Source organism: Prinia subflava, chromosome 24 (genome assembly GCF_021018805.1).
Source record: "Prinia subflava isolate CZ2003 ecotype Zambia chromosome 24, Cam_Psub_1.2, whole genome shotgun sequence".
Taxonomy (NCBI): Eukaryota; Metazoa; Chordata; class Aves; order Passeriformes; family Cisticolidae; genus Prinia; species Prinia subflava.
Window position 1 is genome coordinate 1,856,782 of NC_086270.1, and position 11,074 is coordinate 1,867,855.

The window sequence follows — 11,074 nt, forward strand, 5'->3', positions numbered from 1 at the left end:
TGCCGCCTCCGGAGCGCGCCTGCCAGCCTGGCACTGTCCCCTCGCTGTCCCCTCAGTGTCCCCTCGCTGTCCCCTGGTCACCGCGGCTCTCCAGCCGCCAGCCTGCGGCGCCACCGCGGTGCCACAGCGGCGACACGGCGGTGACAGCCGGAGGATGTGTCCCCACAGCGCCGGGGGGAGCTCGGGGCACAGGGAGGGCGCAGGGAGGGGACCCCGGGGTGCAGGAGGGGCAGATCGGGGTGCAGGAGGGGATTTGGGGGGTCCCACAGCACTCAGGGGGAGGCTGAGGGTGCAGGGACGGAATTTGGGCGTGCCAGGAGGGAATTTGAGGGTGCAGGAGGGGATTTGGGGGTGCAGGAGGGGATTTAGGGGGGTCCCACAGCACTCAGGGGGACGCTGAGGGTGCCAGGAGGGGATTTGGGGGGTGCAGGAGGGGATTTGAGGGTGCCAGGAGGGGATTTGGGGGTGCAGGAGGGGACCCCGGGGTACAGGAGGGGATTTGAGGGTGCAGGAGGGGATTTGGGGGGTCCCACAGCACTCAGGGGGAGGCTGAGGGTGCCAGAAGAGGATTGGGGGTGCCAGGAGGTGTCCCCGGGGTGCCAGGAGGGGATTTAGGGGGTGCAAGATTGGGGCGCTCAGGGTGGAGCAGAGGGTCTGCCGTGTGTCCCCACTGGGTGTCCCCAAGGCCACCCTGTCGCCAGGGTGGGTTTTGAGCCACCAAAGCGACGTCGCAGGGCACGGTGACCTCTCTGCTGAGTGTCCCCAGCCTGGCACGGGGAGGGGACAGCACAGGGCACCCAGGGGTGCTGGCAGCGGGTGACAACGTCCCGCTGGCGGCTGCCCCGAGGGTCTCCGCGTCCCCCGGCCCACCCTCGCCGTGGTGGCAGGAAGCCGTCGGGGTTTGTCGCTCGCTCTTGCGGTCGGGAGCGAGCAGCGAACCCGCTCCTCTTGAGTTTGCTCAGGAGGCAGGAAGCCGGGGCAAGGCGGGGAGAGCGGCAGCGGGCGGCGGCAGCGCGGCCGGGCTCGGGGGGCTCCTCTCTGCACCCCCAAAAAATCCCTCCGGGGCTCGGGGGGCTCCTCTCTGCACCCCAAAAATTCCTTCAGGGCTCGGGGGGCTTCTCTCTGCACCCCCAAAAAATTCCTCCAGGGCTCGGGGGGCTCCTCTCTGCACCCCCAAAAAATTCCTCCAGGGCTCGGGGGGCTCCTCTCTGAACCCCAAAAATCCCTCCAGGGCTCGGGGGGGCTTCTCTCTGAACCCCCCAAAAATTCCTACCCGAGCTCGGGGGCTCCTCTCTGCACCCCAAAAAATCCTACCCGGGCTCTGCACCCCCAAAAATCCCACTGGGGCTTGGAGGGCTCCTCTCTGAACCCCCCAAAAAATCCTCCCCGGGCTCGGGGGCTCCTGTCCGCACCCCAAAACCCCCGGGGGATGATGAGGAGGTGGCGGGCACGGCCCCAGCGGGACACGGGACACTGAGAGCGGCCGGTGCCAGGTGTGTCTCCCCTCGCTGTGACAGGTGAGAGCAGGGGAGGGGTCTGCGCCCCTGGGTGGGGGCTGGGGGGCAGCCGTGGGGCTGGGGGGGAGCCCAGTGCCCCTCGCAGGGGGGGAAATGGGGGTTCGGGGTCGGTTTTTGGGGGGTGAGGGTGCAGGGGACTCCCGGGTGGGGCTGGAGGGGAGCCAGGCTGGGTTCCCCCTCCCTCTGGGGGCTCCCGGGTGGCTGTCCCCAATGTCCCCTGTCCCCCTGGCAGGGGTGGCAGCGCCGGTGCCCTCGCAGGGGTGTCCCCAACCCCATTTCCAGGGAGATGCAGGAGTTTTGTCCCCAGGGCAAAGCAGGATTTTTGTCCCCAGACAAAGCAGTTTTGTCCCCAGGGCTGTGGCCTGCTGGTCCCTCAGGGTTGGTGTCCAATTTGGGGGTTCAGGCGCTCAGAAATTCTCATTTTTGGGAGCAAACACCTCCCCTGCTGCAGTGGCAGCCTTGGGGACACCAAGGTGTCACTGCCAGCTCTGGGGGCTCACAGCTGACTCAGGGACACTCAGGGACACTCAGGGACACTCAGGGACACTCAGGTGAACCTGGAGGAGCCTCAGGCACGGGGCCAGCGCCGATTTCGGGGTGACAAACCAGCAGGGCCACGTGGGACAGCACAGGACACAGAGCCAGGGGCTCCAAATCCACAGGAAAACCAGGGAGGGACAAGGACACACCTGGCAAGGGCACCTGGACACGCACAGGGGGCACCTCCACACCCCTCCCTGCCTGCCACCCCCTGGCACAAAGAAATTCGGTTGCACAGATGCAGCCACCAAAAGAAGCTGACTTCAAACACCCTTTTTTTCTTTTTTTTTCTTTCTTTTTTTTTTAATCTATTGTGGCCCTGGCACAGGTGAAACGGCTGCTGCTGTTCAGTGGAAATTACGCTGTGGCTTGGGGCTGTGAGAGAAAAAAAAGGCACAATAGCAGCACCTCCCTCCTCACCCCGGGAGGAAAAAACAGCTCCTGGTGCCTGGGGGTGTTCAAAGAGCTCTGGGCAGCTCCTCCGGGGGGTCAGGGGGGTGAATTTGGGATTTCTAAACTGGTCAGGGAAAGATTTGGGATTTCTCAGCTGGCCAGGGATGGATTTGGGATTTCTCAGCTGGTCAGGGATGGATCTGGGATTTCTCAGCTGGCCAGAGGATGGATTTGGGATTTCTCAGCTGGTCAGAGGATGGATTTGGGGGATTTGGGATTTCTCAGCTGGCCAGGGTGATGGATTTGGGATTTCTCAGCTGGCCAGAGGATGGATTTGAGGGATTTGGGATTTCTCAGCTGGCCAGGGGTGAATTTGGGATTTCTCAGCTGGCCAGGGATGAATTTCGGATTTCTCAGCTGGTCAGGGTGATGGATTTGGGATTTCTCAGCTGGCCAGAGGATGGATTTGGGGGATTTGGGATTTCTCAGCTGGCCAGGGGATGGATTTGGGGGATTTGGGATTTCTCAGCTGGTCAGGGGGTGAATTTGGGATTTCTCAGCTGTCCAGGGGTGAATTTGGGATTTCTCAGCTGTCCTTTTGCTCTGGCTGAGAAATGTGGGCACTTTGCTAAACTTAACAGAACTTTTAACAAACCCCATAATTTAAATGAGAAATATTAACCTAAACTTAACAGAACTTAAAAAAACCCCCCATAATTTAACTGAGCAATACTTAACCTAAACTTAAACTACACCATAGAAAAATTAATCCTAATATTAACAGAACGCTAAAATATAACTTGACTCAGACCTAAATAATTAGTAAACGACTCCAATTAAAAATCTGCTTCCATTTTACTCCCCCACGGTGATGGTAAATCCTCTCCCCACGCTGTGACAGGTTTCTGTACGGCCAAGGGGCCGATCCTGGGGCTGTGGGGGATTTGGGGCTGCGCCTTTTCCGGGGCTCCCACGCTCTGCTCCCGGCTTTGTGCCACGCTCAGCACTCTCGGGAAGGGCACAGGTGCCCCGGTGGCTTTGCAGAGGTGGTGGCAGAGGTGGCACCACGGTGACACCGCTGGCACTGTGGCTGAGCCTTGAGGGTGACACCTTGGGAAGGAGACTGGGCAGAGCTGGAGAATGAAGCAGAGATTTATTAAAAGCCTTTAAGGATCCACCTTGGGCAGGACAAGAGCCTGGCCAGGGCTGCACCCAAGGTGGACCCAAAATGGGCACAAAATGGACACAAAATGGGCACAAAATGGGCACAAAATGGGCACAAAAATGGACACAAAATGGTCACAAAAATGGACACAAAATGGACACAAAATGGGCACAAAATGGACCCAAAATAGACACAAAATGGGCACAAAATGGGCACAAAATGGACCCAAAATGGGCACAAAATGGACCCAAAATGGACACAAAATGGGCACAAAATGGGCACAAAAATAAATGCTCGGTCACGAGGTCTTATATTTTTCTAAGTTTTGTTCCATTTGCACATTGGAGTTTAATTGTCCAATTCCAGCTGCAGGCTGTGAGGTCCCATCCTTCTTGTTCCTCCCTCCAGCCACCCTTGTTTGTGCTTTTGGGCTGAAAACTTGTAAGATTGTCCTTGTTCTTCATCAGGAAAAGGATTTATTTTGTGTCCCTGCTGAGTGACCCTGGGTGTGAGCTCAGAGCTGCACCCCTGGGCAGCACAGAGCCTGAAATACATTAAAATTTAAATTATGAATTAAAACTCAAGGCACCGAGAGTCCTGGGTGTTCCAGGGGTGGGGATTTAGGAACGTCCAGGTGCAGCAGGAATGGGGCTGAATGTGGAGAGAGGATGGGAATTTGTAGGAAAAGGGAATTTGGAAGTGCCCACATCCAGCTGGGAGCCGGGAGCTGCTTTTAGGATGGGGGAGGTTCCTGCCGAGCCAAACCTCGTTAGAGCCGAGCTGCAGGAGTGCATTAATTGCTGATGGGATATTAATGATGAGGTCGTTATGAGCAGGGAGAGCAGAGGGATCAGCCTGGAGCTGGCACAGGGCACAGAGGAGCCCCAGGATGGGGACTAATTGCCTTCAGTGGTTTTAATTAACGAAGGCAGGGTAAATTAGGAGGGAATAATGGCTGGTGAGAGAGAGTCAGGGAATGTCCCCAGTTCAGCCGAGGAGCTGGGATGGGAAGGGGATGGAGGGATGGATCCGGGAAGGGAGGGATGGAGGGATGGATGCAGGGCGAGATGGATGCAGGGGTGGATGCAGGGGTGGATGCAGGGATGGATGCAGGGGTGGATGCAGGGGTGGATGCAGGGGTGGATGCAGGGGTGGATGCAGGGATGGACGCAGGGATGAGGATGATCTGGAGCAGCAGGAGAGGCAGCCATGGGCGTGCCAAGGCTCCCTGTGTCCCCTGTGTCCCCACAGCCACCATGGGCTGCTGCTGCAGCTCGGACTACGACGAGGACTGGATCGAGAACATCGACATTTGCGAGCACTGCAATTACCCCGTGGAGCCCGAGGGGTACAGCAAGCGCCAGGTGAGGCGGGGCTGCCACACCCCAACCCAAAAACACCCCCAGAGGCGCCCGGACCCCGCGGGCCGGGGGCTCACGGTGTCCCTGTCCCCTGGCAGGGGCTGATCCGCAACGGCTCCGAGGTTCGAGACCCGCTGGTGTCCTACGAGCCACCGACACCTCCGTGCTCCCCCATGCAAGGTGAGGCACGGCTGCGGCGTGGGGTGGCTGTGACACCTCTGGAGCGGTCACTGCCACCCCCAGAGCGGTCACTGCCACCCCCAGAGCGGTCACTGCCACCCCCGTCCCTCCTCTTGTCCCCCCAGATAAGCTGGTGGTGGCCCTGTACAACTACGAGCCCAAGCACGACGGGGACCTGGGGCTGCGCAAGGGGGAGAAGCTGCGAGTCCTGGAGGAGTGAGCGACCCCCGCCCTGCCCCAGCGCCCCCGGGGGTCTCCCGGGCCCCGCGGGGGTCTCACCGCGCCGTGTCCCCGCAGGAACGGCGAGTGGTGGAAGGCGCAGTCGCTCACCACGGGCCAGGAGGGGCTGATCCCGCACAACTTCGTGGCTTTGGTGAACAGCCTGGAGCCCGAGCCGTGAGTAGGGGCGGAGGGAGGAGCAGTGGCCGTGTCCCGGCGGGGTTTGAGCTCCGGGAGGGAGCCCGGAGCAGCCCGCAAAGCCCGGGTGTCCCCCGTGTCCCCAGGTGGTTCTTCAGGAACATCAGCCGCAAGGACGCCGAGCGGCAGCTGCTGGCCGCGGGGAACACGCACGGCTCCTTCCTCATCCGCGAGAGCGAGACCTCCAAAGGTGCCACCCCGCGGGTCCCGGAGGCACGGGAGGGGTCTGGAGTCCCACGGGTGACCCACGGGGGTCCCACGGGGGTCCCACGGGTGTCCCTGTCCCCAGGCTCGTACTCGCTGTCCGTGCGGGACCTGGACGAGAGCCAGGGAGAGACGGTGAAGCACTACAAGATCCGGAACCTGGACAGCGGCGGCTTCTACATCTCCCCCCGAGCGCCCTTCGGCAGCCTCAGGGAGCTGGTGCAGCACTACACACGTGCGGGATGGGAACGGGAACGGGAACGGGAACGGGAACGGGAACGGGAACGGGAATGGGAATGGGAATGGGAACGGGAACGGGAACGGGAACGGGAACGGGAACGGGGATGGGAATGGGAATGGGAACGGGAACGGGAACGGGAATGGGGATGGGGATGGGGATGGGGATGGGAACGGGAACGGGAACGGGAACGGGGATGGGAACGGGAACGGGAACGGGAACGGGAACGGGGATGGGAACGGGAACGGGAACGGGAACGGGGATGGGAACGGGAACGGGGATGGGAACGGGAACGGGAACGGGAACGGGGATGGGAACGGGAACGGGAACGGGAACGGGAACGGGAACGGGAACGGGAACGGGAACGGGGATGGGATGGGATGGGATGGGATGGGATGGGATGGGATGGGATGGGATGGGATGGGATGGGATGGGATGGGATGGGATGGGATGGGATGGGATGGGATGGGATGGGATGGGATGGGATGGGATGGGATGGGATGGGATGGGATGGGATGGGGTGGGGTGGGGTGGGATAATGGGATGGGATGGGATAATGGGATGGGGTGGGATGGGATGGGGATGGGATGGGATGGGGATGGGATGGGATGGGATAATGGGATGGGATGGGGATGGGATGGGATGGGGATGGGATGGGATGGGATGGGGATGGGATGGGGTGCACCCGCTGCTCCCCGTGCCCCAGCCCAGCCCTGCCCTGGCCCAGCTGTGCCTCCCCCGGCCCAGGCAGCTCCGACGGGCTGTGCTGCCGCCTGGGCAAGCCGTGCCAGACGCAGAAGCCGCAGAAGCCGTGGTGGCAGGACGAGTGGGAGGTGCCGCGGGAGTCGCTGAAGCTGATGGAGAAGCTGGGAGCGGGGCAGTTCGGAGAGGTCTGGATGGGTGAGTCAGGGTGGAGCGGGGGCAGCAGGGAAGGACCCGGCTGGGATCTCACACGGAGCGGCCAGCACAGCCCAAGGAGTGGCTCTGTGGCTTTGAGGGTGCTGGAAGAAGGGACAAGCCAGCCCAGACTTCCCTTTTCTCCCACCCCTGGCTCCCTGCTCTGCTGCTGGACACACGGGGGACATGAGGGATCAGGGAGCTGGAGAGCCCCTGGCTTTGTCCCCACTCGGGAGTGTCCCTGGAATGCTGGAGGGGCTTGGAGGCAGATCCAGCCACAAAAACCCTCCTGAACCCTGAGTGCTGTGGTGGGGAAGCCACTGGGGCTGCCCTGCTCCCCTCCATCCCTCCCTGATTCCCTCCATCCCTCCCTGATTCCCTCCATCCCTCCCTGATTCCCTCCATCCCTCCCTGCTCCCCTCCATCCCTCACCTCTCCCCTCCGTCCTGCCCCTCTCCCCTCCGTCCTCTCTGCTCCCTCTCCCACAGGTCCTGGCTGTCCCACAGAGTCCCCCCAGTGCTCCCAGCCCTGCCCAGCTCCCCCAGCCCCAGCTCCCAGCCCAGCCCCAGCTCCCCACGCCCTCCTTTCCCCAACACCGGCCCTGGCGCCGGCTTCCAGCGTGGCCACAGCACCACCGAGCTGTGACCGCCCCAAAACCCCTCCAGCCGTGCCATTTTGGGGTGAAAAACTCCATTTTCAGCCAACCTTTACAACTCCCACCCAACTTTTGGATCCTCCAACATCTCCTCCTTGGCTTGGGACGCTCCCTGGAGCCGCTCCCCTCCGCTCCCACCACCGCTGTCACCTGCCCCATGTCCAGACCCCGTTTTCCCCATTTTTTCCCCCAAAAGGCTTCTACAACGGGCACACCAAGGTGGCAGTGAAGAGCCTGAAGGCGGGCAGCATGTCCCCCAGCGCCTTCCTGGCCGAGGCCAACCTGATGAAGAAGCTGCAGCACCCGCGGCTGGTGCGGCTCTACGCCGTGGTCACCAAGGAGCCCATCTACATCATCACCGAGTTCATGGAGAAGGGTGAGGGCTGTGCCCCATCCTCACAGACACACAGCTCACGAGTTTTAAGGCTGGGAAAGGTTTTTTCTTCAGGATAGAGGTCAAGCTGGTGAAAAATCCCCACTTAAATCGGCTCAGGGTGCTGTGTTGGTCATTCCTTAAAGTCCTCCAGGGGTGTGATGCCAGCACCTCCCAAAAGCAGTAAAAATGGAAGATTTGTTAATTTTAGAGATTCTTTTCCCTCCAGCCCTGGTGATGCTTTGCCTTTGCTCTCTCCCACCTCCAGCTCAGGGAAAAAGGACTTTCTGTGTTGTCCTGCCTGCATTCCCAGAGTTTTTTTTGGGGGGACAGAGCCTTTGTGACTCCCCACAGCCCCCAGGAGCTGAGAATTGCTGCTTTCACCGCAGGCAGCCTCGTGGACTTCCTCAAGACCTCGGAGGGAGTCAAGCTCAGCATCAACAAACTGCTGGACATGGCAGCACAGGTGAGGGGGGGCAGAGGAACGGGGCTGGAATCACCGGGCTGGAGCTCATTAATGACTGCAATCCGTCCTTAATTACAAATCACAGATTGCCGAAGGCATGGCCTTCATCGAGGCCAAGAATTACATCCACAGGGACCTGAGGGCCGCCAACATCCTCGTCTCGGACACTCTGTGCTGCAAAATCGCCGATTTCGGGCTGGCCCGGCTCATCGAGGATAACGAGTACACGGCTCGGGAGGGTGAGCCCAGCCCGGCCGCGGGTGTCACCGAGCTTGGGGACACCGGGAAGGGCCAGCCGGGATCTCTGGGGAGGCGCAGGGGAGCGCAGGAGGGCGTGCCAGGCTGTTTTTCCCTTTTCCATCTCTCTCCGCAGCCGGGGGCTCCTGCTTTGGGTGGCTCCCGCAGGCTCGGGGGGCTCAGCCACCAAACCCAGCCGGTCCCCAGGCAGCGACAGAGCCCGGCCGGGGGTTGTCACATCGGATTCAACCTCGCGGGTTGATTCCAGCTCAGCCCGGGCGATTTATCCCCTCCCCTCCCGCTGCTTTCCAGGGGCGAAATTCCCGATTAAGTGGACGGCGCCCGAGGCCATCAACTACGGCACGTTCACCATCAAGTCGGACGTGTGGTCCTTCGGCATCCTGCTCACCGAGCTCGTCACCTACGGCCGGATCCCGTATCCAGGTCAGGATTTTGGGGCAGCTGCGGGGCTGGCACGCCCACGAGTGTGTGCATGCAGCGCTGCACGCACGCCGCTGCCAGCCCGGCCCCTGCCCGCCCTCCGGGCCCGCAGTGGGCACGGCCCCCAAAGCCACCCGGGCAGCCAGGGAAGGGGGTGCAAGGTCCCTCCCGCGGGGTTTGGGAGGGTGGGGTGGTCCCCGAAACCCAAATTGGGGTCCTGGGCATTGTCTTGGCAAGGGTGACTAAGCCTGGGGTGGTCCCCGAGATCCAAATGGGGTCCTGGGTGTTGTCTTGGAGAGGGTGACCAATCCCAGGGTGGTCCCCGAGACCCAAACTGGGTCCTGGGTGTTGTCCTGGCAAGGGTGACCAAGGCTGGGGTGGTCCCTGAGACCCAAATTGGGGTCCTGGGTGTTGTCCTGGCAAGGGTGACAAATCCCAGGGTGGTCCCCAAGACCCAAATTGGGTCCTGGGCGTTGTCCTGGCAGAGAAGATGAAGCCTGGGGTGGTCCCTGGGAGCTGTAGGTGACAAAAATTGAGTCCTCTGCGTTGTCCTGACAGGAATGACCAACTCCAGGGTGGCACCTGAGACGTGGGGGTGACCCAAACTGGGTCCTGGGCATTGTCCTGGCAAGGGTGACCAACCCCGGGGTGGTTCCTGTGACCCAAACTGAATCCTGGGCATTGTCCTGGCAGGGGTGACCAACCCCAGGGTGCCCCCCACACCACGGGGGTGACCCAAACTGGGTCCTGGCAGGGATGACCAACCCCAGGGTGACCCAAACTGGGTCCTGGCAGGGATGACCAACCTCAGGGCGCCCCCCACACCACGGGGATGACCCAAACTGGGTCCTGGCAGGGATGACCAACCCCAGGGTGACCCAAACTGGGTCCTGGCAGGGATGACCAACCCCAGGGTGCCCCCCACACCACGGGGGTGACCCAAACTGGGTCCTGGCAGGGATGGACCAACCCCAGTGTGCCACCCACACCACGGGGGTGACCCAAACTGGGTCCTGGCAGGGATGACGAACCCCAGCGTGCCTCCCACACCATGAAGGTGACCCAAACTGGGTCCTGGCAGGGATGACCAACCTCAGGCTGCCTCCCACTCAGTTTGTGACCCAAACCGAGCCCCACACGCGTTGTCCCCCCAGGAATGACCAACCCCGAGGTGATCCAGAACCTGGAGCGTGGCTACCGCATGCCACAGCCGGACAACTGCCCTGCCGAGCTGTACGAGCTGATGAGGCAGTGCTGGAGGGAGAGCCCCGAGGAGCGCCCCACCTTCGAGTTCATGAAGAGCGTGCTCGAGGATTTCTTCACCGCCACCGAGGGCCAGTACCAGCAGCAGCCCTGAGGGCCCCTCCGCCAGCCGGGTTTGGGTGCTGGATGTGCCCATGGACATCACCCAGGCTGGACTCTGCCTGGAACTCGCAGATTTTACCCCTTAGGAGGGCACGGACAAGCAAAGAGACCCTGAGGAGCCGGGGGATGGCACAGGGAGCTTTAGAGGGTGCCCGCCCTGCGCTCCCCTCAGGAGGTGCCCAGGGCTCCCCTCACGCCGCTGTGCCCGTGCCACCTTCACCCCGCGGTGATGGCAGCGCTGGCCACTGCACCCCTGAGCCGTGGGATCCTCCTTCTCCCCGCTCTGTGTTTGCAGGACCCGTCCCGTCATGATTTTGGGGGGAAATAAAGGCCTTTTCAGCGGCGGGGCCTCGCCAGGGCCAGGCTGCCATGGCACCAGGTGGTGCCCGAGGGGGATGGACCCCGCCGGGTGCCACCCACGGGGGATGGACCCCGCTGGCACCGACCCACCCCGGGGAGCCCCCGGGACCCCCCGACCCCAGCCCAGCCCTGAGACCCCCCCCAGCCCCTCTCCCGCCCACCCTCATGGTCACCCTGCCTGGGGACCCCCCTTCCCTGGGATGGTTCAGCCCCACCTGCCCCCCTCCCCCCCGAGAATGGTTCCTCCCCGCCCACCTGGACCCTC

The 11,074-nt window shown here is 62.1% G+C and overlaps 1 protein-coding gene across 2 annotated transcripts; it reads left to right on the plus strand.

Moving 5' to 3' along the window:
• The first annotated feature begins 1,263 nt into the window (after positions 1-1,263).
• On the plus strand, positions 1,264-10,943 carry LCK (LCK proto-oncogene, Src family tyrosine kinase). Of its 2 annotated transcripts, XM_063418986.1 has the most exons (13): positions 1,264-1,517; positions 4,867-4,979; positions 5,075-5,156; positions 5,282-5,372; positions 5,454-5,552; positions 5,660-5,763; positions 5,863-6,012; positions 6,763-6,915; positions 7,764-7,943; positions 8,330-8,406; positions 8,492-8,645; positions 8,956-9,087; positions 10,239-10,943. In XM_063418986.1, the coding sequence occupies exons 2-13, from the start codon at positions 4,872-4,874 to the stop codon at positions 10,439-10,441; spliced, it is 1,533 nt and encodes a 510-aa protein (XP_063275056.1). In that variant the 5' UTR covers positions 1,264-1,517; positions 4,867-4,871; the 3' UTR covers positions 10,442-10,943. The 2 variants fall into 2 exon arrangements, with proteins under 2 accessions (XP_063275056.1, XP_063275055.1); XM_063418985.1 differs by lacking the exon at positions 1,264-1,517 and having other exon boundaries at positions 4,738-4,979.
• Positions 10,944-11,074: the final 131 nt, after the last annotated feature.